The following is a 27,801-nucleotide window of genomic DNA, read 5'->3' as shown; positions in this document are numbered from 1 at the left end:
AAAGTGCAAAAACCTACACGACGAGGGCACAATAAACCCCTCGTCTCCGACACTTTGGGATGACAGGTGTAAAGAGGAGGAAGCATGTGAAGCCATAAACTTGAAAGGCCTTTCCTCTTTCTGAGCGGAGCAAGAAGAATTAACTGGGTGACTCTGTGCGGGAGGGGGGGGGGCGGAAAGGAGGATGGTAGGCAGGAAGGGGGGGTGGGGGTTGGAGGGGGGTGGGGGTGGGGGGGATACTTCTCTGGAAAATGTATTGGTCTAGTTGGAAAAACAGGTCCAAAAAAAAAGAAAAGAGAAAAGCAGGAAAATTTAGGGGTGAGGGGAACCGGAGCTGTGGCCTGTGGATGAACCCATCGGGGACTTTGCTTGGAGGGGTCATTCCAAGTTCAGGTCTTTCCCTCGCTGACTCTGCGAGAGCGGAGGAGCTGTCCATGGCTGAAGGGGCCTGCTCTTGACGGCCTCCAGCCCCTGCTGCGAGCCTCCCAGGGGCCCTGTAACACAAACCCATTTCCAGCAGGAGTTCTGTGGGGCGTGCGGGGAACGGGGCCATGCCCTGGGTAAACAGAGGTCATTCCGGGGGTGGGAGGGTGAAGATAGCCACCTTCGCCAATAAATATTTTCCTGACAGTCAGATGAAGGTTTGTTTTCAAAGCTCTCGTCCCCGTGTGTCTTTGTGAGGGCTTGTGTTACTATTCTCACTGGACACAGAAACAGCTCCGCAGTGTGAAAACTAACCCGCGCAGGCCACACAGAGAAAACACGCTTGTCAGTGAAAGTGAAATCAAGCGCTATAAAAGAAACTGAAGGCACTTTATTTTTCCAGTTCTGCGACTGAGGCATTAAAAAGTTCTTTATTGCTCATTCAGCAACGACAAACAACACCAGCACCAGGTGGACGTTGTGCACACGGAGCATGCAGGCGCACATAAAGGCTTTTGAAAAAGACAAATGAGGGACAATCTATCATTTGACACTCACAGACCCAACAGCAAGTCAGGGGTGGCCAACTAATCAGGCAGTTTGCACAGGCAGCACAGCATGGGTCCTTTGAGTGGATAAGTGGTCCCTCCCATAATGTCAAGAGTAAAGCCTGTACCAGGGGTTAGGGAGAGGTTGGCAGGGAGTTAATGAGATGACTGGTGGGGTGATCAGGGAGAGGGGTTTGAAGACCTATGACACCACACGGCCCACGGCCCACATTGATAGAGATGGAATACTTTCCAGATTTATGAAGGGATTGTTTATCGGCCATCACAACAGGCGGCCGCGAGGACGTACGACTGCAGGAACGGCCTGTTTTCACTCCCCGCACTCATTTAGACGACATTTTAATGGCTCCTCTCATTGTATAGCTGTGACTTTAAAGTAAACAAACCTGAAATATTAAGTCATAGGTCAACGTGTGCACGATACTGAAACACACACTGAATCATCATATTTCCTATGAGTGAAATCACTGAGGGCTATGTTGAAATTGCCCGTGACTCATTGAGTGTGGAAAAAAAAAGGGTAATGTTATCCAGAGCAGATCAAGTCAACATCAGGACTTCTGCTCTTTGCTTGGAGAAGCATAACAACCACCACAGCCATTCACTCCCAGTGGGTAGTTATCCTTATTTGGGTTGATATAAATCTTTATCAAATATTAGGTTTTTTTTCAGGTCGGAAAATTTGCTGTACATCATTTCTGCAGGTTTTTTGTACAAGATAAAGCTCAGGGAACTTTTTAAACCACTTCTACAACATTGATCCTAAATCTCCTTACATTATGCCTGGACATGTGCCCTAAACTCTGGAGTGGAAAACTCTGGTGCAACTGCAGATCCACTGAATTTCAAAAATACCTTTAGTCTACATCTCAGCAGTTGAGAGCCACTGCAGCGATTTTACAATTCAATCTTATAATCTGAGTAAAAGTGAGTACAAGTGCATAAATATACTTAAGTACACCTATCTAAAACTCAGTTGAAACCTAATCATTGTGCAGAAAGATGACTGTTTATTTTACTGGATACTTAATTTAACAATTGGGGCAATAGTTTAGGTTTAATTTTACCTGCTCCATATATGTTTCGTTTGGTTAGTTTAAGATTTTAAGACTTGCAAACTCATTTTATTTAGCAAATATTTGAATATATCCCACTGAAATCATATGGAGCACAAGAAGTAGCATACAGGGAACAACTCTCCAGTAAAGTGTCTTGCTTTCCATCACTGAATTGAATCAGTCATGTCTTTTAGAGGTTTTACTTTAAATTCCCAATCTGAATCCATCTTGTCCTGAAAACTGCCACCTCTGTGTCAAGGAATATTTGTGTTATCCACAAAGGGAGCTCATTCCACACGCCTGATAAGGATGTTAAGAGAGTCTGTTATTTAAAGGCATTTTGTCTCCATTGGCAGGTCTGCAGGACCTGTCTCAGAAGCCGGCAGACAGTTTCTGTCTTGTTGACAACAGTGTGATAGAAATAGAGGGAGAAGGGAAAGCAGGAGGGGTTGTGAAAAAACACAGCATGAAAGCTGAGAGACAGAGAAGTTGAGAGTAGAGAGGGAGGGAGGGTAGAGCGGAGAGAGGTGAAGGAGGGTGCAGGGGGAACCGAGAGGGGATGAGGGGAGAGAGAGAGGTGGGAGTGGGAGGAGGGGGTGGCTGTGCGTGAGTAGAGGACCTCCCCGTGAACTGTGTAGTCGCGAGCCGGGTCATTGGGGCGAGGTTGTCAGAGCGTGCCTGAAACAGTACACCCAGGGGTTCAGCCAGAGTTCACACACTCAGTGTGCAAGATCCATGTCCCTCAGTCAGAGCTCGCCAGCCATACACCAGAATATACACAGCAAGACGGAGGAAAAAACTCATGTGTATCATCTCGCACACGCATGCACGAAAACCCCGTCCAACGCAACAACACACAAACACAGGTGCACTTGGCAAAAACACACGGGGATGTTTAAAGTATGATCAATCTGTTTTAGCCTGGACTGATTGGGGGATTCACACAGATGAGTAAACAGTGGAGAGCCTCACGGAGCGTCTCTATACGCTCTGTGACATATTGTTTTCAGATCAGCGCACGAGAAGTTCATCTAAAGGAGACGCGTGCAGAATAAACACGTAGGAGGATGAGAGCGAAGAGATTTAGTGAAGCACTGAGACGGTTGCTGATAGTGTCCATGGCCGGCAGCAGCAGCAGCAGCAGTGGTAACATGGTCGAACAGTGAGAGAGATTTTCTTTAATTCCAGTCAGTGTGGTTTAAATAGGAGAGGCCACTAAGCCAGAATCCCCTCTGTGTGACTGAGCTCTTTGTGGGAAAGCTGTCTGCTTTACTTCCATTGAAGACTGGTTGGCCCATTGTCAAACCCAGAGCTTGACCTGGTGTTGAACCCAATTGTCAAACTTGCAGTGTAGTGTGGGACCTTGATGGGGGAGGAGGGGCACCAGAGTGTGGTTTAGCTGACTGAGGCAAGCGTTTGTCATCTCTGCGTAATGATTTCATATGCCTCCGCTAATGTAGTAAAAAGCTGTGAAAAGCGGAATTTCCCGTCCAAGCCTCTTTCTTTTCCCCCCCGATATAATTAATGTGACGATTTAGGCCTAATGCATATCCTCACATTTCATCGAAGCCCCTCCAGTCCCGCGGTGACCACCCCGGTCTCCCTCTCGATTCTCACGCTGCGAGGGGATAACTCCGTCTTGTGTGTCACATGAGGCTTTGACAGACAGGCCCAGCTGTGGCAGTCAGGCGCCAGAGCACCACGCCCTCCGAGTCCGAGGCAGACAAGGCCCAAAACCCTGAACAATTCACTCTTTGTGGATCTACTGGAAACCATCAACTGCATCCAAATGACCGTAAGCTTTAGATACAAGCCAGATGTTGGAATTCCTCGGCTCAGTTCAATCTCAGTCCAGTCTGGCTCATCCAAGCCCAGCAGCAGAGCGGTGGCAGGAAAGGGGGGGAGGGTAGTTCTGATCACTCGGTTATATGAAACGCGGTCTGATCGTGCAGAAGACGTGTGTTTCAGCCGCATACGGTAGAACTGTCTAATTGAACAATTGTGCAAAATTGCAGCTTTCTTACTTGGGGCTTTGTGACAATTGAAAACAGGTTGCCATGAAGTTTTCATGATTTTGATGAAATGCTTTACAATGAACCAAACCCAGTCACGTCTCATGAGGGCAGCTGTGTTGCACATTACTTTATGTATAATTCCCTCTTTCAACCAAATGAACCCCAGATGCCCTCGTCTAGATTAGTTAGACTCTATGGAATGACTTTGCAGAGCACTCAAACCTATTTGAACTGATTTTCCACCCGAGACTGCCTGAATAAATAGCTGCTTGTCTGTGAGTGTTAGATAACTTCTTATGCAGCGCTCCGAACGCCAGATCGAAGCCGTGCGTAGCTACGACTGCTCCCCAAAGTATTTCCATCCTCATTTCAAAAGCAGCCTATCGTGTAATCGGGCTCCTCCGAAGGCCGCGATAATATCTTGTAAGGTCCAGATCTGACATGCCCACAGCGATCTTGCGAGAGACTCATTTGTCCTTTTGTAGGCTAATTACAGCAGGCTGTGCGACCACCCCCCGCATTCCCCGCCAACCTTTCACCTCCGAGGTGTTGAGCAGGCAATTACTCTTCTTGGCTTCTGTGTGAAGGGTACAAACACAAACTGGCTCATTTCTCCCATCGACTCTCTACAGTATTCACGGTTCCTGGACAACACGCAATCATTTTTAGGTTCAGTGGTGTGTCATGTGTGGGAGGACGGCCTCTGTGGTTTTTGCCTCCCACATCCTCTCTGCTCGCCTCTACCTGAGCTGTGTGTGGATGTTTTGGGTAAAGATGCCTCGGTTGTAGCGTTAAAATGCCTTCGGCTTCAAGAGAAAAACACGACTAGAGAGAATTTACAGCGCCGCACGATTGTACTGATTTGATTTTCATTCACTTGGAGATGTAATTCGTCTTCATTCCTCCGACCTCTGTTTGAAATCAGCCTCAAATATGAAATATGAAAGCAGTCCATATAGTTAACGACACAAAAATCTGAGGAACTCCTTTAATAAAGCCAAGAATTAGGTGCAAACTGTACTCCTGCAACATGAGGTTTCTTCGAGTGTGATTTCTGCTCAGAAATATAACTAAGCCCAACGCTGACTCGCTCTTTAAGGAACGTTCTTTTGCAGCTCTCCTGCGCTGCTTGATAACCCACATCCTCTCCCCTCAAAACCCACAGTAACAGCTCTCCAGAGAGATGCTTTCATCCTGACGCACACTGTGTGTTTGGTCTGTTTCCATTTAGCTAAGTTCAGGTGTAGTTCACAGAGGCCGCCAACTCTGGTCACATGACTTGCATGCAGGCTGTGGGCTTGGGAGCCTTTGTTTGTGTAATATAGCCCCGTGATAGATCGAGAGCTTCTGTGCCAAGAGAACCAAGAGAGAGTGTCTTAACTGTCAGCTGTTTGAAATAAGCAGAGGAAATATGCTTGATATTCCATCTATTTTTGTTCCTGTCAGTTTTATCAGTGTTTCTGTGGTTTTGTCTCCGTTTGACATGCGGAGAGCAACGCCGCGTTCAAAAGGTTGCCTCACCTCTTGATATCTGCTCAGTTCCCCTGATGAGGGCGCCGAGAGGACAGTGCCCTCCATCTGACCCACATCTGATTCACCTTGAGCAAGGCAGGCAGGCTGCTGGCAACGGACGCCGAGCCACAGAGTTCAGTCGTGCTGCGACGCTGTTGTGTAACCTACGAGGAAGCCGCTCTGCAATAAATAAATCTGGCTGAAACGGTCCATCTGGGAACAACATTTTTCAGCCGAGCTCTCCTGACGTGATGCCTGGTGGGCTTTATAAATATCCTGAGCCCATCCGCGCAATGTGAACTGTGTTTCACCTCCCACACCCTTCCCCTCTGAGTGTTTGCCTTCTGCTCGCAGTGAAAAGCAGGCTTTACTTTGCTTTGTTTGTCCCTCAGCGCTTACCTCCCACTTTCTCCCTGTTAACTGTCAGCGTTCAAAAGCAGAACACTGGGAACCACATGTGAAAGAGAACTCTCTTGGCTCCACAGTATAGGTGAATGACCCAGAGGGATTTTTATAAGGGAGCTCAGGACAAGAAAATTGCTCCTTTTAAAATCAGGGGCCGGCTCTGTATCTTCCTTTTTATATGTAAGGTACCTTTTTCAATTCTAGAAACAGCCACAACAAAAGCAGACTATTATTTAAAAAAACATGACCGCAATTGGGCACTTTCACACTTGTCCCTTCCTTCCCCTTTCATGAACACATCCAATTGGCAAGATGTTCCAGAAACAGACCTTAATGAACAATGTGCGATAGCAGAGACAAAGTTTTCCTTTCCCCTACAGAGATCTGCATATACATATTCTACTCTTCTCTGCACGCAGCAGAGATCGCTGGCAGCAAGTGATGAATAGAATTTATGGAGAGATATGCCCCAACTACCAAGTGTTTGACCTTGTTTTGTAGAACTACACCTCCATCCACCCGATGCATATGTATGAGGCATCTACCTGTAACGTCTTCATTCTCTAAATAGCCACCTCTGCCTGCAGGTGATTGAATATTTCACGATAGCATTAAACAAGCTGCCAATGTTCAAAGTTATTTTACTTCAAAATCATTTCTGCTGCTCTCCTCTACCTGTAGAAACATGATAACAAGGACACAAGCTGCAGACCGATACTCGACGTGTCCCTCTGAGTTTAGTGTCTTGGAGAATTTACTCATTCATGAACTGCAGCTCATTCCCCACATTTATCTCCTGAGCCCTGTTTGTCCATGTGAGTGTGTTTTTGATGACTGACACCCTCTGTGCTTGCTGCTCCCTTTGACCTTTAACACCACAGTGTATAATAACTCTTGCAGTCCGACAGGTCAACTGAGGCGTCACGGCTGGCTCCTTGCTGTGGGTTAGGGCTGAGCCTTTTTATCATACTACCCACCCTGTGATGGATGAACCCGGCTACAAACTGGCGAGAGGGCTAACAGTAGATTGTCAGGAGAAAGCGGATGAAGAGTTGTAACAAATAGCGCCTTGCTAAACTCCACTCTCACTCTACCTTCTCGTTGGCTCTGGCTTCAGACTCATTCAGCTATTTGCTTTGGGCAGCATCTACCGGTTCACAGAGCCGGAGATTGATGGGCTTTATTACAGGTAATAGTCCACTCCTCACACATCTAGTTTCTGATAGCACCTATTTGAATTTGCAAGAGGAGATTTGTGAGGAGGTTGAGTGCATATGTGGGGAATTCTCCGTTTTGACTTGTTGCACATGATTGCCAAAAATGCGATATTTATAAAGGATAGCACGAGACAAACATTTTGCACAGTTTACAGATATAAAAATGAACAATGGGGGAATGTGGATCGAAAGTGTGTTGGAATGCATGTGTCATACGCAGCAGAGCCTCGCTGAGCTTCAAAGTCACAGTGAGACATCTGCCAGGAAACAGGGAGTCACAGAATCTGTACATGTATGTGATGTGAATAATGACAGAATCATGCACTGGGTTAGGTTTTACATGCATTCAGCATCACTGCACAACAAGCTAAATGGACTCCAGATCCAGGCATCTATAATATATTTAATGGATCATTGGACTTTCCCAGCCCCTGCGTTGGGATTACAAATCTTTGGACTGCATATAGGAAAAATACTCTCAGAGGAGGGAGATTCTGTGGAGCTCAATGATGGGTCATGATGACTGATAATAATTTAATAAACTTGTATTCGGTCAGTATCGAAGGGGATGAATCAGTTGACTGTCCTTCCAAATGAACCACACTGGTAGGAAAGAAAAAGTTTGTCAACTTCCAATGACGCATTCAAGTCCGAAGAACAAATAAAGCTAAATACAACTGACACGTCCAGCACAGACACCTGGGAATGTGGCCACAGCTGACACAGCTACACCCTCTCATTTCTCCCCATGAGTCCTCTGCTTCCACCTGCGCTTGGTCAGTCACCCTGGAGCTGACCACCTTCAGCAGGGAGAGGGCCTTCCAATCCCCCTTTGATAATCCCCCTTTGATTTAGTCCATATTTGGCTAACCTTGCTCTGAACCTGCCCCATGAGATTTCTAAGCATTTCAGCTCTCCCCTTCCAGCATACGTGCACTACATGCCTTCTTGACCTAGTTCCTTCCCAACATGCTTCTTCTCCCTCCGCTTTCGCAATGGCCCACTCAGAGAATGAGAAACAGGCCCTTGAAGGAGGTTTGGGTTCAAACTTGGCAATAAGCTCGTCCCCCTCCCCACTCAGTGCGGGTCACCTACTGATCACAATGTGCGGCCCTATCGTGAGCACACAGGAGGGCATTTATGGTTCGCTGGGATCCAAATGAATGTTTATGAGCCTTGTCTGGCAGCCAAAGGGCAGGCACTATCCAAGCTTTTACAGCCGCTCTTATGGGTTCGCTGTTGGTTAAGTGTGCTTGCTTTGACGTGTGGTCAGATGTGGGGTGTCTGGATCTGTGATCTTCAAATCCCTTCATGTGTTTATTACTGGGGCTCGAAGAAGAACTCTAGCCAGTAAGAGTAACGTTCTTTGGGGAAGTACTGTATAGCTTTTTCAGATATGACCTCCCAGTGAAATCCAGAGCATTGGTTACGGACTTTACCCGCAGTTTGCCTTTCACACATGCACAACACAGCAGGGGGGGTTCACAACAGCATCAAATCCTGCAGACAGAGGCAGGAAGTTGTATATTAACGCTGGAGTGGAAACAACATGATCATTTTTCCAGCACCCCGACACCGGTGTCGGCTTTTATCACCACAAACTCTTTTCATTGGTGTGAGACTTCATTTTTCCACCTGGAGATTTATTTTTCTTTTCTTTTCATTTTGTTTTTTTCGTCTGCAATATGTGAGAAGCATCATCAACCTTTATACTAAGGGGCCAGGCAGATAAGGTCAGCAGAAACTGCAGAGCGTCTCACTCTAACATTTCACACATGCACCAGGAACTGTAGAGTTCAGTGCATGTGTGTGTGTGTCTTTGTAAGAAGTTTGCACAGCCAGCACACCTGCTCCAGACAAAACAACTCACCATGCCAACAACATCATGGAAAACTGAGATGAATGTCCTTGGGCAAGTACAGTAAGATTACCAGACACCTTGCAAACATGTCAATGCAAAACTGACCGAGTGACTCTGTGAAACAAAACGAACGTTTCCCACACGTCAAACAGAAACAGATCCTCCATCTGTCCTTGTGCATTTCAACTCTTGTGGACATCGTTGGACAATCCATTGGAAGAAATCCTGGTAGGCTATCAACCCTCAAGCAGCTTTTCTAGGTCGGTGGACCCCCATCTCCCCTCTTCTTCTATACCCAACTCCATATGCACAAGCAATGACATGTTCTGGATCAGCTGCTGCAGTTCAGTCTTGTTTGTTTTCCCATTTAATGAGCCAGTGTGTGAAATATTATTTCCTGCACACGTACTGAGAGGACAGATATTCGCTGAGTTTGACAGAAAGAGTCACACATCTTACTGGTGTGTCTCTTCAATATGAGCTGGTTTTAAGCATTTAGTAAATTTGCATCTGCATGTATTATGCTGCATATACACCCACATTAAGAGTACTGGCCCCACGATTCATCTCACAGCAAGGAAGGAAACAGTAATGCCTACAGATAAGACAAATCTGCCCTTGGTTGCATTTTTACTGAACATTGCTCGTTTCCTCCGATCAAAATATACGAGTTACAGTCTCAGGCAGAAGAACTTTAATTTGTCAGCAAACAGAGAGAATTTAATTATTGTGACCTGCTGCAGGTCTGTGGATCAACAGTGTTTTATATGTTGATTTGACAAGTCAGCACATATCCAATATATCTGTTTCATGTGTTGTAGTTTTTGGTAAAATAACATGGAACTTTATTTAAAGGGGTTTTTACTGGAGACAGATGATTGTTTGACCAAAAGCAACACAGCACACAGCAGTAACATTTTAGACTGTGGTAATTCTGAATGATGCAGTATTGTTTTTTCATCTGAAAAAGGAGCTGAAAGGACAGTTTTGATTTATATCTGTATGTTTTCTAACTAATGACTTCAGATGCACTGTCTTCCATCTATGATGTGAAAAGGAAAACACCTTGCAGTTGTTTTATTCCCCCTCATGATTCCACAGCTGACTAATCTCAAAATTACAGGTGCCACACACAGCTGCAAGGACAGCAGCTTTGTCTGGTTACACACACACTGGTCACTTAGTCACATAACAACTCATCTGGGTTGTAAGTGAGATTCAACAGTACGCAACATGAGAAAATACTGCTGAGGTTTCTCTGCTCTGTCCAGGATTCCACAGCCTCAAATAAAATGTCAAGTGGTCCTTGACAAAAAAAAACACAAATACACCACACAAGAAGGATAACAAACACCATTACCACTGCATGACACATACTAACCTCCTTGCACATTTCCTTTGGCTACGGACCAGTTTTGAATTGATGTTTCATCTTTATCTATTCTTGGCTTTTCTTGTTTGTAAATGATATCCTCAGTGAAAAAGGTAATTAGGAGACTGGTATTAATAAATCTCATTTTCTGTAGATAAAGCCTTAGAGCACGATTAGATTCACAAGCAACTCTAATCACATTCAGAGAGCACATACCTTCGCCAAGGCCCAAGTGTCCTTAAGAAACCACATTTAAATTCACCAGATCCAGACTTTTATTTGGATCTGCACCAAATTACACACACTCATAAATACCAGTCTCAAACATGAAGCAGTAGAAGATGTAAGCTAAGCTAACACAAGTCTTCATGATAGACAACAGTTTTTTAGGAGTGCTCTCTAAGCTGTCAACACTAAGGTTTTAAGATGACTGCTGTGCTTCCAGGGCTCAGTAAATACAACAGTGTCTTCCTCCCCATCTTCGCTGAATGGGGGGAGGGGGGTTGACCACTCTGTATGTGTGAGTGGGAGGTCCTGACCAACATATTTTGAGTTCATTATTATTATTATGGAGAATAGCACCATCCCCCTGCACCATTTACCGACAGCAGAGGACAAACAGGTATACACATGCCCCCCCCCCCAGTGTATGTTTTATGTTTTGACAACATCGTCTGTCACAGTCAGTGATCTCATGCTCTGAATAAATCAAAGGTGTTATCACACTGCCGTGGGAGTCGAAATCCAGACACAAAACAATGTCTACCTCCCAGGGATTCTCATTTTTCTTTCTATTTTCGTCATTGCACAAAGAAACACAGTGTGTCTCTAAAACTCCATTTTATTACTTTGCTTTGATTCAAAGACACATTAAAAAGGCAGGTTTAAAAAAACAAAAAAAAACAAAAGTGTAAAAACAGACTAAAAGTGTCACAAAATCTCCCAGAATAACTACTGGTACACACCTAAGCATGGCTTCTGTTCAATGTGAGAATGGCATTCAGTCCTCCATACTATACAGATGTGCACTCACACATATAAATGGGACCAGAGTGTATCCTGCAGTTTATCGATTAATTCTACCTGCAGGAGTGAAACCCTTGTGAACGTCCCCTAAGTATTTTTCTTCACACTATTATGGGGCCTTCTGCACCTCCAGGTGTCTTTAGGTCCATATTCCCTTCATTGTACCCCAGAGACGTTGAGGTCACCCTCACATTCTGTGAAATCCAGGTTCATGTCCTGCCTTTGAATGTGTTCATGCAGGTATAACTCCCAGAAAACTTGTGGATTTCTTCAAGTGCAACTTGTGGCATGAAGCTAAAAAAAAGACAAGAGGCAAAACGTTAAACACAAAGCATAAATTATGGTAATGAATACAAGACTAAAATAAAAGAAAGGAAAAGTTAAATGTGAGTTGTTTACCTTTTTAGAAGGACAAGAGCGTGCATAGTCCAGGGCAGGTAGAGGAAGGCCCTGTCCGCTCTGACTGCTTCCACAGTCCTCTGGGCAACCACCTCTGGTTTGAGAGGAGGAAAGAGCTGAGGAAACCTACAGGAGCAAGTAGTGAGTGGTTAGAGATAAAGTGATGATCATTCAGATTAAATTAAAACTGCATTTTCAAGGGGAATCCACATCTCACAACAATCCCTCTGGTGGAGATTTTAATTTGAAAAAAACAGCTGCATTGCAAACAAATTATCAACAGGCACTTTATTAGCAACACCATGCTAATTGTGAGTAGTGGTTCTCACTTCTTATTTCTGCACGGTGCATCTTGGCTGAAAGTAGCCATTGGAAGATCGGCAAATTGGAGCCATATTGGATGCACGTGGTCAGTCACAATACTGACATCAAACGATGATTGATTGGTTCTGAGCCAAACACCAAATTCAATTTTTTTGCGTCCCTCAGCAGAAATCAACACCAGGCTACATTTTTCCAAGTCTTTAACTTTCCTGGTTCCATTGAGTCTGCTCTTACTGCAGCTCCGGATTTAGACCAAGCTTGGTTAACATAAGTGGAATCAAACATGGTCTCCTTCAGTTTGAGCCCACCTACCTCAGGGTGGTAACGTGTTCCGAGATGCTTATCTGCTCACCACAGTTGTAAATGGTGGTTATCTGAGTTACTGTAGCGTTTACACAGCTTGAACCAGTCTGGCCTTTCTCCCCTGAGCCCTCTTATTAACATTGAGACTTTACTCACTGCAGTCACTAAGATCACCTTCCTTCACTCTGTTAGATAAGAGCATTAACTGAACTCTGCTGGATTTTTGTACTGAACTGCTGCCACATGTCAGACTGGACAGTTGCATAAACAAGCAGTTGTGCAGGTGTTCTAAAAGCTATTACATAACAATGTAAAAGGTAACGTGTGCTCATCGAGCTGTACGAGAACACTCTGTGACACAGATGCCTAACACCTTACAGAGTTCAGCTGCTTGAGAAAGGTCCAAAGGTCAAAGTACACTGTATTCATTAAGGATTTAAAACAGCCACTAGGGGGCAGACAGACTGGCCTTCTGTCCTACTATCTTTGGTTTTAAACTCACCTAAGGGCGAGTTGAGCAAGAATATTTGTAGTTTTGTTGCAACAAATCAATGAGGGAAGGAATCTGCAAAGTGTTGGTAGATTGCACAAAGTATTATAATGTACTCTGGAGGTTCCCTAATCAATAGGATTGATCTTCAAGGGACTATTAAAGTACAACATTTAAATGATTATTCAGTCAGAAGCTAAGTGATGGACTTAATAACCTGAGGCCCAACATTACCATCCCTACAATCATGCAGGTAGCATGTCTACAAAGAACCAGATCGTAGAGAAGGATCAACCTTCACTTGGTACTTCTGTGTTCTCACCTGACTCTCATTCCTTGGAACATCTCTGTATTGGTGTGGAAAGGAAGCACCGTGGTGCAGCCAACACCGGGGCAGTCCAGCAGGCCCAGCGTCAGGCTTTCCATGAAAGCCAGCGACGAGGCCTTGGAGGTGCAGTAATCTATGGCCCCAGGAATGGGAGACTGGGACAGAATGGAGTTTATGCAGACCACATGGCCGTGTTGCAGCTCCAGCATTCGAGGCAGGAAGGCCTTTGTAGTCTGAGACACAAGGAGAGACAAATGAAGGGGTGAATGAAGACAAAATGGAAGGAGGAGAAGGTGAAATGGTTTCAGCAGCGTAAAAGAAGAGCAGACAAGATAAACAGGCCCACAATGTAAGCACAGGTCAAATTTCCATTACCATTTAGTTGATAATTGCATTTCTGTCTGCTTATATAAAAGTCTTCTGATCTCCATTCAAAATAAAAATGCCATTTAACCCTTCTGATGTTTCACAGGCTGAGAAGCAATTTGGAAATACCCCACTTAACCTGCCATAATAATAACAGCAGACAGGATTGGCATGTCTGGCGTTGCCTACTGTGTATCCTGTCGTGCTATAATCAAAATATGAACATGATAAGGCTCATTTGTTTGGAATTCCCCTACATCTGCATGCGAGCTGTGAGCCTCTGCTATAAATTGCTCTTTACAAAAGTCTTACCCAGAACTGTCCCAAGGTGTTGATGTGTTGGGATTTCAGAAGGGCGTCGTCGTCGCTGTCCATCAGACTTTTGCCGTGGACCACAGCTGCGTTGTTCACTAATATTGTAACATCTCCCACCTGAGATTCAAAAGCACAACAGTGAGGAAAGGAAAAGAGGGAGAGCACTGGCAAACATATGCGTTTTCTGTCCGCTTTCATGAAATGATGCAGTTGTTCTGCACCAGAGCTGTCAGGAATATTCCCCGCTCTTATACAGATATTTCAGATGAAGTGTAATCTATACACCAGATGGGAGACAGAGTGGCTCAGCGCCAATACATTACGGAGGAGACAGCAAGGCATCCAGGGAAAATATTTTATGATGTGTTGCTCTGTGTGTGCAAAAGACATTTCTCGTATACGTTCAAGTCGAAAAAATATCTTTATATATGAAACTGCACGGCGTACCTTTTCTCTAACCACCTTGGCTTGCTTGTAAACCTCCTCCCGATTGGCCACGTCACACAGGAAGTAATGGCACTCTGTTCCTGAGAGAGAAATCTCTTCACTTGTTTCTTTGAGGCATTTTTCCGTCCGGCCCCACAGGATCACCTGGCAAACAAAACAATTGCAAAGGTTAGAGAGACAAAGAGAATCTTCTCTGTTTATCATGTGACGAAATCAGGAGCAAATCAAGTGAGATGTTGCTTTTAAATGAAACAAAAACAGTCAACAAAACATTACATGTGTTTTTGTGCAAATCTGTTTTCTGGCAAGGAGACGTGGAGATCTGCGCGCAGCAATTCTCTTTTCATTCAGAGAACAGAGAGGCCATTTTCACTCCAACAAATAGTTTTCGAGCAAGATTAAAGGCTCGGGGGAGCTGCTGTGTGAATGAATTGTCTCTTCATCCACCCGGAGACTAAATGAAGGCTGGTCATTTGAGCAGGGAACATGGGGTTGGACGGAGGGGTGGGGGGTGGGGGGGGTAGCGATTGGGCAATTAGATCTGTCAGTCTCTGGGGTCAGAGAAAGGTAATGAAATCAGGGGATGAGACCTCCTCGTCTCTCAAACACAAATTCTCAAAGAGATTACACGGCCTGTTGGGCAGATGAGCCCCGTCATTTCTGGTCAGGGAGTCTGAAAACATAGCGTGTGTGAAGTGCTGAGAACGCCAGTGTGGGATTTGGCTGGTCGCCCGTGACCAAGGTTAATATTTGAGCAAAAAGTCCTCTGGAAAGTGATCTTGTGTATCTGAGAGACAGTGAGAGAGACTGCTGTGTGCGCCAAACACACACACACACACACAAACACACAAAAAAGGGAGAGTGTGTCTGTCTGCCAATGAATCATCAGTCATTCACATTGTTTTATAACGGTGCAAAACCTAGTCAATGGGCAGCATGGATTTTAATGGTTTATTAATAATGACAAGAAAGATGAGGTGAAATTAAAGTATATGTGCCAAACTGAATCTGTACGAGAACTTTTACTCAGCAACACTTTTAGAAGGCGTGCATGTGCCACTCGACAGGGATCCATTGCACCAAATGATCTCTAATTTGCTTTTGCATAAATTGAACTTGCTTTTCACGAGACACTGGAACTGTTTTAAAATAAAGATTTAGCACTGGTATTGTGAAAAACCCCAAAGGACGACCAACCCTAGTCTGAAGGCAGTGTTCATGTGCCAATAACAATCCAATGGTAACAGTGACAGAAGTGAACCAAAGATAGAGCCCTGACACTGTTAAGCTCCAGGGACGTCAAAGATTACAGGCCGGATGTGTTCTTTGCTTCTTTATCAGATCCGGAACAGTACTTCCTCTGTAAACGGCCCTTGTTTGACTTGCTCGTGATTGGGTTTTTTGTTTGCTTCATTTGCAAGCCCATTTAAGTAATCAGCGAAGGCAGACAGGTCTTGATAAATAACTGAAAGCTTTTAATAGGATTTGAGGCCTTACAAACAAAGCTGACAGCTCTCATTAAAAGTCGGCACTCAAACTGTGCGCTCTCCTGTTGCAATGTTATTTAATTCATTAGGTTTATCACTCGTCACAACACACAGGACCCTCAGAGCAAACAAGCACCGGCCAAATTGCAAAGTGGATGGAAACAGTAAGAAAACTGTTGACCTCGCACTAGCCCCCTTCAGTATCAGTGAAAAATCTGTGATTGTTCTAACTAGGGATGCCTGACAAGACTCGATGTCAACATGTGCTGCAAGTTAAAGATCCCCAATCGACAAATTCATGTTGCAAAGCTTGAAACAGGACAGAGAGAGAGAGAGAAAGAGTGCAAATGCTGCTCGATACCGAGATGTGCTGTACGTGTCCATGACCCCGGTAGCTGCAGCTGAATTACAGTGATACAGTGATATTCTATCTCTGAGGTCTGGATGTATGGGTGGGTAGGAACCCTCCTTTTCACACCCATTGTAAGGGCCAGCGGAGAGGCAGCACACAGAGGGGGCAGCAGGAGTTCAGGAGGCAGTCGCCTGCCGCTGTCTAATTACTGCAGAGACAGCAAGGTCAGTTGCAGGGCAATACCCAGCTGGGAGTGGTGTGCTTCCCGCCTCCAGCACAACACACACACACACGCATGCACACACAAACCTGTTGTCAGTGTCTGGTTCGTCTAAAGTGATCTCTTTACGCGATGTTAACAACCACATAAAAATCTGAGCTTTCTGCAAACACTTTACTTGCTGTTGTTGGCGCTGACAAAAACAAATACTGGGAAAAACAAGCTTTGAAGATATAGGTTGTGTGAAGTTGTGTGAACTATTTCCTCTGCCCCCTCGCAGCGCCCTGAACTTGGATGTTTGAAAATGCTTTGGTTCAGGTTTATTGTTTTCAGAGCTTTCTTCTGCAATGGTTCCCTCCACAAGAAGACCTGCCCACCCACCCGAGTCCCCGGGTCTCCAGTCTCACAGAATCCTTTTTTTTTTTTTAAATGAAAGTCACAGTCAGTCTTCCTAACACCATGAAAACACCAAAGCCCGAGCCGAGGGAAAAGGAAATTCCGGCTGTCGATCACAAAGCGGCTCAAACCAGGGTGAGCACAAGTTCACGGAGGTTATTCATAATTGCCGTCCCATTTCCTTTTAGCATCTCTTCAGGCAGGGAGTAATTGTCATACACGTTACCACAGGTGTTGTTTTCAAAGCCTTCACACCTTGATAATACCCAACAATGGGGTGCTGAAAAGCATGGTGACATCCTTTGTTGTGCAGCTGCAGAGTAAAGCTTTTAAAACCCACCGGTTTCTTCTTGCTCGCTCCCCGAGGAGATGGCATTGAAAGACAGGGGCAGGCAGTTAGTGTTTCATTGAGCTTTTAGCAATGTTTTCAAGCTGCTAAAATTGCGCCTTAAGAGAGAGCATCCAAGAAGTGGAGTGCATGTCGCCCATGAACAGATAATTACAACCGGCAGCCTTTCAGCTTGGCGGCTCAGTGACTTTCTAAAGGGGAAATTACTAACATTTTCTTCCATGTGTAATGATGACTCCCATCTGAGGTGATCAAAAATACGGCGGCTCTGTATTAACATGTTATCGCTAAAAGGGACACCAGTGGCTCATCAGGCACTCGGCTATGTAATGTTCATACACCGGATCGGTTAGAGCAACTGTGGCTGGAAATGATGATGGGAATGGAAGTTAGGCTGATCTGCAGGGATGAGGAGCTGTGGAGCATTTCAGGCCCAAGTGATGGCTCCTTGTTAGGGGGGTGGTTCTCTGAGACTGAATACATTACTTTTAAAGTTCTGCAAAGAATATTCATTTGCAATTTTGCCACCATGACATGGACATTTGCTCTAGTTCTGGATGCTCTGACCTTTAATATCCACGGATCGTGATTGTAATCTTCAAAAAAAAAATCAAAACGTGAGCTTGTAAACTTCATCTTTAGTTGCAGCTGTGAGAAACAATGATTCATCACAGCGTCAGCGACGGTAAAAGTGATTTCTCATCATAGGTCTGACCTCATAAGCTTGTGCCATGTGTTTGAATGAGATAAGAACTTCTACCTTTGTGTTAGACTAACTCAAGATGATGTCATCTGTTTCCTCCATAACTCTTTTGTGTTGGGATCACTTTGTTTTCCACAAACTCTATAAATAAAAGCATCTAGAAGAAAAAAAGCATCTAGAAGAAAAAATTGTTGTATTGTTATGTTGCCAGATTTTACAACAAGACTTAAATATGGCAATAAACTATCATTGGGTTAGAGACGGTTTGTTTTTATGAGAGAGCTTTGAAGCTGTTTCAGTGCAGCTTTGTGCGCATAGACACACACACACACACACACACACACACACACACACACACACACACACACACACACACACACACACACACACACACACAGTCAATGGCTTTGATAATACATTTTTCATCCATGTCAGTCGCACCAGATTCACTCCAGACCTCAGCAGAATACACGTCAGCCCATCGTGCGTAATCACATTTATCAGCCATAAGAGAAATCTAGACCTGTCCTCTGGTTGACCTGCGCTGTTGTGCAATACTTAACACACAATCAATCTGAGGGCTGTGTCTCCAGTCTCACTGGAGACCAACTAGAGCAGTTACATGTCCTGATCAGTGCTTTTAGAAAACATATGGAACAAGCTGGAGGGGGGGGGGGGGGGGGGGGGGGGGGGGGGGGGGGGGGGGGGGGATGGGCTGACCAGGTTACCTGAGGCTGCAGGAGGGAGGAGGCAGCCCAACCACAGCTGCTTGTGACACAAACTGAACCGTGCCGTGCCAAAATAACTGCAACGATTCCCTGGTGTGCGTCTGTGGAAAGAGTTGGCGCAACAAGTGTTCTGAAGTGAGGTGAAATTACCTTTCTGGCTCCCTGCTTGGCAAACTCTTTGGCCAGATGACGTCCGATGCCGCGTCCTCCCCCGGTGATCAATACCACCTCCTTGCCCAGGTCCTTCTTTCTGCTCGGCAACAGCGAGGACAAACTCGCCTTGACTAAGTAATACAACATCTGAACCGGGAAAAGAAACATGCGACACGCGCTCTTCAGCTCCATGTCGGAGACGGTGCTCACAGGCGCAGCCCGACAAGTCTGTAATGTTTACGCTGCAACTTTTACGCGCAGTATTGCCTGACACAGATATGAGAGCAGTTCACAAACACCGACTCGTGAGCTGCTGCTGCTGCAAGTTTGTCCGCATGCACACAACAATGATCATCTGCAGCCTCGGGAAGTGTTGCAGGAGTAATCCACTGGAGAGGAGTTCGGACAGCGGAACCGTGCCACCGCGAGGAGCTCTGACATGTTCTGGTCGACATGCATCAGGATCTGGAAATGTGTGAGCGATCAGTCATTACGCCTGGCTGTCAACTACTGGTCGAGACGTGAAGCACAAGTCCAGACGACGTTCAGTGTCGTGCGCTGCGCTGCGCTCTGGCGTTGTGTTGCCGTCCTGCTTTATATCACCGCCTCTGCTCTGCCCCTGCGCTTCCACCACTGAGAGGACCTGGGTGAGCCTAAAGGGGAGGTTTGCACTGGCATTAATCCTGATTGACATGATAAGTGGGGATGAATACTTTGCTCCAGTGCCCGTCTGCGCACTCGCACTCTTCCCCACCCCCATTTGTCCACAGCGGTGGTTTCCAATCTGTGGTTCTGGGCCCCCACAGCCGTCGCCCCACTGTGCCTCAGGTGGGTGCCCGACCTCTTTAGGGATGAGTTTAACTGCGTAATTTCATGGACTGGAATTGAACCTGGTTACTCCACATACAGAATAACACCAGTGTCGCAATCTCACTGACAGTTATAAGTCAATGTGAAATAAAAATATTGTATATATATATATATATATATATATATTGTCATAGAAGAGCATCAGACGCTGGTGTTTGACAACTTCACCCAAATGACTGAGAGCTCAGCTAATCCTCAGTCCAGCCCCCTCATTAATGAAGTAAACAAACAAACAACCACAGCAACTTACTGAACAAACACAACTGAGAAAAAACCAATGAAATCAAAACACTCAAATAAGTAAACAAAGTGCTATAGATTGATTGACTGATAGATAGATGGAAGGATAGATAGACCTCATTAACACCAAAATGAGTTAATTAGCTGGTAAACACATTAAAAAAACTCTATTGACTCCTCTTCCATTGTCAGTAGAAGAGTTTGCTTTTCTCCCAGTGAGTCCTGTGAGGTGTCACACACATGTCAGAAGCTCACGTCTCTTGCATGATATAAAATCACTTTTGCATGTTGTTTCCAACATGTAAAAAGGAATAAGCACACAAACGCCCGGAAGTTCAATGTGCTTCATAACACTCTCCAGAAAAAAGTGCAGCGGAGAGCAACTAGACCGCCACAACAAACGAGAAGAACACATTAGTGCATTCACCTGGGTGGGTAGGGGCAGGAGCCGATTAAAAACATAACCCATTAACTTGAAGGTTGTAGGTTCGATCCCAGCTCTTTCAGTGTGTTCTGAAGATAGACAGAGACTTCTTTTCAAAACACAAGATACTGGGAAAAGTTTGGTTTAAAGTTATCACCTTTACATAAGAGACTCTGGAATCAATCCTCATAATGACAAGCACAGCTGCTGACGTGCCCTTGGGCCCTTCTGGTCTCTTCTCTCTAAATTTTCTGACATTGAAAAGCCTGAAAGAAATTTGCATCCTCATGATTCACAAGTGTAGGTGCCTCACTGTAGAATGCAAGCTCACATAATACACACACTATGGTAGAGTGCTCATTCAGAAAGTCTTTGCTGATATGTTAATGTGTGTCCCTACATTTCTAGGGTTCTCCTATGTGCTCGATGTACAAAGGGCCATCGGTTGTTCTTGTGTTAACAGTGTTTCTGCAGCAGGACACATCTTTCTGTGCAGTTAGGAAAATAGGTCACGGAAGCTTGTCAGGGTGACACACTGAAAACTGCATGAATGCCTCCCAAACGTGTCCCGTGAATTCATGGGCCTCAGACAAGATTGCAGTCTGTGATTTTTGGCCCTGGCGCTGTGATTTCTACTCGCTATCGCTGAATGCGAAGCTTTTTCAGCGACTGGGGGAAGAGTTTAAAGAGCAGCCTCACAATGGTGGCTTTGTGCTGCAGCTCAGCTACTTAGGGACGGCGGCGAGGCTCTCGGAGACTGCTAAGAACTCCAGGAAAACATGACTCAAAATGTTGTCTTCATTTATGGACATTTCTGGGATTTATGAATTGTAAAGCCAAAGTCAAGTTGCACTGGGAACTCTTATACTTTTGCATTTTCAGCAGAATTAAAGCAATACAAAATAAGTTGTTAGATTTGCAAAAAAAACAAAACAGATACAAGATTGAAGATATGATTAGCAGAGAGCTGCAGATGTCTTCAGGTTGCATGCAAAATGCAAACAATTTAAATAGGTACAATTGAGAAGGCAGTGTTTATTTATGCTCATGCTATCACTGCCATCTACAGATCAGCAATGAAAGTTCAGATGAGGGTGTTCTTGGTCAGTCTCCACTAACATCTCACTACATTTTCTTTTCATGAGACAATGGACAAAAGGAGCGTCACTCTGTGCTTCCCGCAGCAGGAGACATTTCCTCAATAAAAGCACAACATCCTGCAAATGTTTGTAAAACTATTGATCGGGCAGTGAATGAGTAATTAAAAAGCTGCTCCATTAACATAAAATATTTGGTGCTATACTCAAACAACTTGGTTTCTTAGGGAAACATGTATTTACTTTGATTACATGTCCATAAAATATGTTTCAGGATATAATTATTTTTTATTCCCGGGCAACAGGCAGCCAAGCATGTCATTAAGTGAAGCCAAGGTCAGAATGCATTGCATGCAGATGTGGGAGGGGTGGATAGGCTGAAAGCAGGTAGATAAAACATTTACTCCTAATGATTCACCTTGAGCAGAGCAGAGTGGCAACACCATGGACATCAGCTCGGCAATTTTAATAATTGGCTTTGCTGCTCTAGTTGCAGCCTTCCTCCTTCTGGTAATTGGACTTGTGTACGCGGAGCTGATGAATTCAGACATTCCTCGTGGGGTTGCAAATAGTGGGAAACTGCACATAGTTCATGGCTTGTTTGTTGGCATAGCAATTGTGGTGAGTAACTGCAGCAGCTGCGGAATCATTAGTGCTTATTATTTTATGTTTTCTGCATGTTTTTGGATTTGTTATAATTAAGTTTTTTTCATTACTACTTTAACTTCTTCCTGAGTGCAATGGAAAATGCCTCTGCCAGGGCATTATTTTAAAAACTCAAATAGAATGTTTAAGCTATTGTCAGCCGTCCTTTCTTTGTCCTTCAGCATCTGATAAAGCTCAGATCAGAGAATTCTTAGATAAGAAATCAAGTCTAACAAAGGTGCGAGAATAGCAAGGTCGAGTGTTCCCCTTCTTTGATGTTGTCATGGTAAATATAGTTTCTCAGAGAGAATAACTTTTACTTTGACTTTGAGAACAGACTTTTCTTTTTTGACTTGTCTCCCACTTCTGATAATTCTCGGATTCCTCTTTCACCAGGGCCGGATCCTGCATCGTCTGGGCTTTTGCAATCAGGTCGGCTTCATCCGATGGTTCACGGCCTGTTTTCTGACTCGCTTAAATCCGGTTCCTGCGGGTCTGCGAGTGAAGGACCTGAAGTTTTCTGAGGTGCCGGTGCGAGTCTACGAACCCACATCCGTTTGCGACGGCTTGAGAAGAGGCCTCCTGTATTTCCATGGAGGAGGATGGGTGATGGGCAGTATAGGTAAACAATGTACACATCACTTAAAATAAAATAAAAGTAATACTCAGCATGACAAATGTTGACAATGTTTTTTTTGTTTTTTCTTATTAATATACTTTATTTCAATGTATTATGTCAGGTTGGTGCTCGAATTTAACTGCTTTGTTTTATAAAGTGTTGGGCAACTTGATTGTTAACAGTTCGTCACATTGAATATTTTTGAATGTTAAGTGTGAACCTGCAGAGAAACCAGACCAGAAATATAAAATTTAAATTTTATAGAAATCTTTCAATAAAAACCTAAATAAACTACAGGATTCATTTAAAGTTCATTACTTCCCACCCAGGAATATAATTTAATATTAAATCGTACAGACTTCTTTAATAATATGCTGCCTGAATAGAGAAAAGAGGATTAGTGTCGGAAGAGAGAAGAATAGAAATTGTTCTGACAGAGGTATTTCTGTGTTGTATTAACTGTGATGTGCTTCTGCTCCTGAACAGATTCTGTTGATGAAGTCTGTCGGCACATTGCCATGAAGTCTAATACCACTGTCGTCTCTGTTGGGTACGTAAACATTTCCACCCATCACAGAAACATTTCATTTCTCCACCTTAATCGCCAGACTGCAACATATTGTCCCCCCGTCTTTGCCCTCACCCCTCTTAGGTACCGATTAGCCCCTGAGCACAGGTACCCTGCCCAGCTGGACGACTGCGAGACAGCAACGTGTCATTTCCTGTCTGTTGCCGAGGCGGAGTTCAGCGTGGACTCTCGCAGAGTGGCAGTTGGAGGGGACAGCACTGGGGCTAACCTGGCAGCAGCACTGTGCCAAAGGCTGACGGGGAGAGAGGACGGACATCTGCCATCCCCCTGCGCCCAGCTCCTCATCTACCCAGCCCTGCAGATGGCAGATTTCAACCTGCCCTCATACCAGCAAAATCACGCAGTGCCCGTATTGTTTCGTGCCCGGATGGCTTTCTACTTCCTGCAGTACCTCAGTGGAGACATGTCTGTGTGCCAAGATGTGCTGGAGGGCATCCACGTCCCAACTGAGGTGAGGCCGCGCTACAAGGAGTGGCTCTCCCCATCCAACCTACCTCCCGAGTGTCTCGCCCGAGGCTTCAGCGAGCAACCGACCCCAGACTACGATGGGCAGGTGTATCACGCCATCAAAGCTGGTTTGGAGCCCGAGGTCTCACCTTTACTGGCAGACGATGCTGTCATTCAGAAAACCCCGCCCACGTTCATTCTCACCTGCGAGTTTGATGTCCTGAGGGATGATGGGATTCTTTACAGGAAACGGCTGCTGGACCTGAAAAAAGAAGTCATCTGGCAACACCTCACCGATGGTTTCCACGGTGTGATTAACTTTTTCAACAAGGGCTGGCTCAGCTTCCCCTCCGCACTGTTGGCTGTGGACGGCATCGTTAACTATGTGAAAACACTGTGAAGATCATAAATAGGATCGTGATTGTACTTTATCTACTTACTCTGTTGTTTTACAGTTTAATAAACAAAACTTGCCTCCAGTGGCAGAGTGTTGTTCTTTATTAAAACTATACTGTTCACAGAAGACAACCCCCAACCCCCACCCACCCCAAAAAACCAATAAACAAAACCTGTTTCATTCTAAAAGTGAAAAGTAGCCTGAGGACACAAAGTCTGGGGACGATTCCTGGCACTGTTTTAACAATATACAGAGAATAATGCTAGAAGCTAAATGTCATGCCCCGGCCTTAAGGAGTGTATCGTCTTTGAACACAGATGTGAGCCATCTCGTATTTGCTTCCAGGATACTCTGCTCGCCTTCAGTGTTTGCTGTATCCATGGCAACAGAGCTACTCTATTCCTCCTCTGCTGCCTCTGCCGTTAAGGCAGTCAGGTGAATGCACCTACATGTTTTCTGTTTGAACAGCTAACCACGTTCTAACACGGCTGCAGATTTAACCTGGTTGGGCCTGTTTGACACCAGGTAAAGTATGAAGCACAGAGAGAAGCTGGAGGATAAATGGGCCCAGACTGGATGGAGAATAGAGCAGAAGTATGGAAACAAAGTGCTGGTGGGAAACTGGGCAGAAGAAAGACTTCAGGTAGGACATTTGTAATTATTGTACCTTTATTTTTTAATGCAAAATCGGCTAAAAGTTCATTCTAAGCCTGTGGCTAGTGTGAAGATTTGTTTTCGTCAAGTACATGGAGCATTTAAAAACAGCCTCAGTTGATCAAAGTGCTGAAAAATATAAAGAAGACACGCTGCAAAACAAATGAAAAGAAAAAATAACATCAAAATGCAATGATGTGGATAAAAACATCTGAAGGACACTTAAAAGCCTTACTGTAATGTGAGTCTTCAGCTTATATTTAATTATAACTTATAATTGTAAAAGGTTGGACTGTTCCAGGCTGTGGAGGGGCTACAACGAACACTTGATCATCCTTACCCCTGAGCCTAAAAGCCAGGAGCAACTGATCAGAGTGATAATATCGATAGATACTTTCATTAAATTGGTCAAATCTTTCTTCACAGCTGCACAAGATTCATTCAGACTCTCTTGACTGATCTCTCTACCTCTCTTTCACTCGCCCTGTCGACACACCAACACACACACACACACACACACACACACACACACACACACAGTGACATTGGACACGTCTGTAAACTCAGAATGACTCAAAACAACATGGTTTTCTCTTAACAAACACAAAAGAAGTATGTGTTGATTTGCATGCAGAGCAGGTAAGTGAGATCTGATCACACATGGTCACAGGAGACACATTCAGGACGTATTTTAATGCCAGGTGTGAACACACATACTGGCCACTTGTGATCGGATCTCTCAGGACGGATGTTGGTAAAAGGTGTGTACGGAGATGTTGTCTGCCAAATGTTTTGTAGCACCTCAGTTTATAGTCAAATCTATAGCAAAGTGATTAGGCAGCCTTAGTTCAGCTTCATCAGCACAGCCTCTCAGTGGCAGAGGCTTGAGCAGGAGACTAATTGCACCAGCGCCAGGTTCGGCCATGGGCTGCTGGTTGAGGATCAGGCAGGAGAAATGACCTAAGAAACACTGTACAACAGCGCAGATCGATAGTGAAGTGTGAGCTTTGCTGATCCCGGCGCTAGGCTCATTGCTCAAGTCCCTGCACCCCCCCCCCCCCCCCCCCCATTCTCCTCATTTCCTCTTTGCGATGTCTGTTTATTCTGTTCGACACAGTTCACTCGAGAGCCAAAGACGGCCGAAAGCACCAATCGCGTAGACTACCGGCCCCACTGGGACTTCAAGCCAGACGTCTCTGAGAGAGGCTATGCCCTGCTGAGAGCTGAGGTCAGCCTTTAACTGCTCATTCATGGCATTAACACCAATTGAATGCCTGTCACAACCCTGCAAGTCAGGGCTTTCTCCTCCAGATTGTGACCACTTCTGCATAATATTGAGAGCCAAGATAAAGGTCTGTGATAAAACGGTTTGAAAGCAAGTTTCTGGTCGGACTCAGCAGTCGTGAAAAATGTGTAAAATCATCAGTCCTGGGGGGCATTTGAATTAGAGCAATTTGCCACTGTCACATGGTGAGCCCCTTGAAGATTATTGGAAAAGAATAGGCTGTGTCCTCTATATCTTAATCCAGCAAAGGCCATTGCACATTGAGGCTGCTGTACATTGTTTTCCAGGGGCTTCCATCCAAGCAGCTGTTTGGCCATTGCCATCCAACATCCTCTCATTACTTGGTCACACATTATGAAGACAGCTACGGGAGAGAGCACACGAACACTTTGCCCTCTCTGCAACCCTGGTGTCCAGGAAGCTCGACATGGCAGCCCGAGATGTCTAATCAGCCAATTCCTGGTAAGACGACAGGTTAAAGTGCCACCAGCGCCCAAAGTTTTAAAATTATACATGGGGGGGAAGCATCCAGGCATTAATTTTGTATGGACAAGCAGTTGTGCTCATGAACAATTAAATGTGTGTGGCCCCGGATGCCTTTTATTGTTCAAAATCAGTCACCAGTGTAATTAATGGCCACACTAACCTGGCAGTTAACTTTCCCTTTCTCCATGTTCCCTTCCAGACCACCCAACCAACTTAGGCTTGCCGTGGTCTGCAAGGCGTCGTGTGGAAAAGCAGCAGTCACACCTCCCGTTAATGACTGTGTACAGGTCAGCGTACCAGAGTCATCCACTTAGCGCCTTCTGCCAGAGCCGCTTTGCCAGGGCCTCACGCGCGCTCTCCAGCCACCTTCATGCAGCCAATCACAACAACAGGGATCTGGATCTGAGACGTCGCTCGCTGCTACAAGTCCCCGATCATTGTTTGAGTGGACGTTAGCCGTCACAACAGGCCTAGAGATGCAGCTTTTGAACTACCTCACACGCTGCTTGTTAATTTAGAAACCCTGCTCAAAGTGGTGCTGCTTTGTGGTTTTTCACTTTTATTCCTTAAATTAAAAAAAAGAAAAAAAGAAGAATGGACCATTTGGGAAATTAGCAATTGAAGCAATCGAAAGAATTAAACATAATTCTCGTTATGTTGCTGCAAGAACTACTGTAGATTCACTGTGTGCTGTGTGGAGAGTATACTTTACTGTTTATATACATGAATATGAGTGTGTGTCTGTGTGCAAGACTAAGCAGAAGGGAGCGGGCTATGAATTATGTTCACCCTTCCAGAGGATAATTACATGCAAATTCTTTCTCTCTCCGCACACTTAATATCTGAAACTCAGGAAGGCCTGTCAAGCATTTCCCTGGATACTTGGAGGAGAAAAAGAAAAGAACAGAAAGACGAGAAAAAAGGGATAAAACAAGTGTTGATGCCAGAGCTGACCTGAGTATTGAGGCACAGCAGAAGCCATGAAGCTTCCAAGGCAGTGTCTGAAGGGACATGTCCAACTCCCATTCCATTAGGTGTTTAATTACAGGGAATCAAAGTGTTTAATTAGGAAGAATCAAAGACGCTTATGTTTGATGGTCAACCATCTGCGTCTGCCTCCCGGTTTTCCCGCCCGCCTGCTGCCTTCCAGTGCAGCTGAAGCCCTCAGCTTCACCCACTGTTAGAGTCACTCCACTGTGCTGCTGAGGCCTGCACGTCACATGACACCTC

The 27,801-nt window shown here is 45.0% G+C and overlaps 3 protein-coding genes across 4 annotated transcripts; 2 read left to right on the top strand and 1 right to left on the bottom strand.

The window, feature by feature from the left end:
• Positions 1 to 11,255: 11,255 nt before the first annotated feature.
• On the bottom strand, positions 11,256 to 19,511 carry dhrs3b (dehydrogenase/reductase (SDR family) member 3b). The gene is made up of 6 exons (XM_020096927.2): positions 18,816 to 19,511; positions 14,431 to 14,574; positions 13,981 to 14,100; positions 13,297 to 13,535; positions 11,858 to 11,983; positions 11,256 to 11,752 (listed from the first exon to the last, which is right to left on the bottom strand). The coding sequence occupies exons 1-6, from the start codon at positions 19,008 to 19,010 to the stop codon at positions 11,668 to 11,670; spliced, it is 909 nt and encodes a 302-aa protein (XP_019952486.1). The 5' UTR covers positions 19,011 to 19,511; the 3' UTR covers positions 11,256 to 11,667.
• Positions 19,472 to 24,218, top strand: aadacl4 (arylacetamide deacetylase-like 4). 2 transcript variants are annotated; one of them, XM_020096925.2, is made up of 4 exons: positions 19,472 to 19,646; positions 22,491 to 22,716; positions 23,200 to 23,263; positions 23,366 to 24,218. In XM_020096925.2, exons 1-4 carry the CDS (start codon positions 19,524 to 19,526, stop codon positions 24,147 to 24,149), a joined length of 1,197 nt encoding a protein of 398 aa, XP_019952484.2. In that variant the 5' UTR covers positions 19,472 to 19,523; the 3' UTR covers positions 24,150 to 24,218. The 2 variants fall into 2 exon arrangements, with proteins under 2 accessions (XP_019952484.2, XP_019952483.2); XM_020096924.2 differs by lacking the exon at positions 19,472 to 19,646 and adding an exon at positions 21,555 to 22,070.
• A 314-nt stretch (positions 24,219 to 24,532) lies between these two features.
• On the top strand, positions 24,533 to 27,783 carry cfap107 (cilia and flagella associated protein 107). The gene is made up of 4 exons (XM_020096550.2): positions 24,533 to 24,789; positions 25,918 to 26,028; positions 26,373 to 26,547; positions 26,771 to 27,783. Exons 1-4 carry the CDS (start codon positions 24,679 to 24,681, stop codon positions 27,025 to 27,027), a joined length of 654 nt encoding a protein of 217 aa, XP_019952109.2. The 5' UTR covers positions 24,533 to 24,678; the 3' UTR covers positions 27,028 to 27,783.
• The last annotated feature ends 18 nt before the right edge of the window (positions 27,784 to 27,801 follow it).

The sequence above is a fragment of the Paralichthys olivaceus genome, chromosome 2 (genome assembly GCF_024713975.1).
Source record: "Paralichthys olivaceus isolate ysfri-2021 chromosome 2, ASM2471397v2, whole genome shotgun sequence".
NCBI lineage: Eukaryota > Metazoa > Chordata > Actinopteri > Pleuronectiformes > Paralichthyidae > Paralichthys > Paralichthys olivaceus.
Note: the sequence above shows the minus strand (reverse complement) of the source record. Positions and strands in the feature narration are given on the sequence as shown.

Excerpts from the sequence above, each read along its gene's own strand:
- dhrs3b (XM_020096927.2), bottom strand. The coding sequence starts at position 19,010 with ATGGAGCTGAAGAGCGCGTGTCGCATGTTTCTTTTCCCGGTTCAGATG. Across the intron at positions 14,101-14,430 it reads CCAAGGTGGTTAGAGAAAAG|GTGGGAGATGTTACAATATT; the intron begins GTACGCCGTGCA and ends TTTGAATCTCAG. Across the intron at positions 13,536-13,980 it reads ACACCTTGGGACAGTTCTGG|ACTACAAAGGCCTTCCTGCC; the intron begins GTAAGACTTTTG and ends CTTGTGTCTCAG.
- aadacl4 (XM_020096924.2), top strand. The coding sequence starts at position 21,894 with ATGGACATCAGCTCGGCAATTTTAATAATTGGCTTTGCTGCTCTAGTT. Across the intron at positions 22,071-22,490 it reads TTGTTGGCATAGCAATTGTG|GGCCGGATCCTGCATCGTCT; the intron begins GTGAGTAACTGC and ends CTCTTTCACCAG. Across the intron at positions 22,717-23,199 it reads ATGGGTGATGGGCAGTATAG|ATTCTGTTGATGAAGTCTGT; the intron begins GTAAACAATGTA and ends GCTCCTGAACAG.
- cfap107 (XM_020096550.2), top strand. The coding sequence starts at position 24,679 with ATGAAGCACAGAGAGAAGCTGGAGGATAAATGGGCCCAGACTGGATGG. Across the intron at positions 26,029-26,372 it reads ATGCCCTGCTGAGAGCTGAG|GGGCTTCCATCCAAGCAGCT; the intron begins GTCAGCCTTTAA and ends ATTGTTTTCCAG. Across the intron at positions 26,548-26,770 it reads GTCTAATCAGCCAATTCCTG|ACCACCCAACCAACTTAGGC; the intron begins GTAAGACGACAG and ends GTTCCCTTCCAG.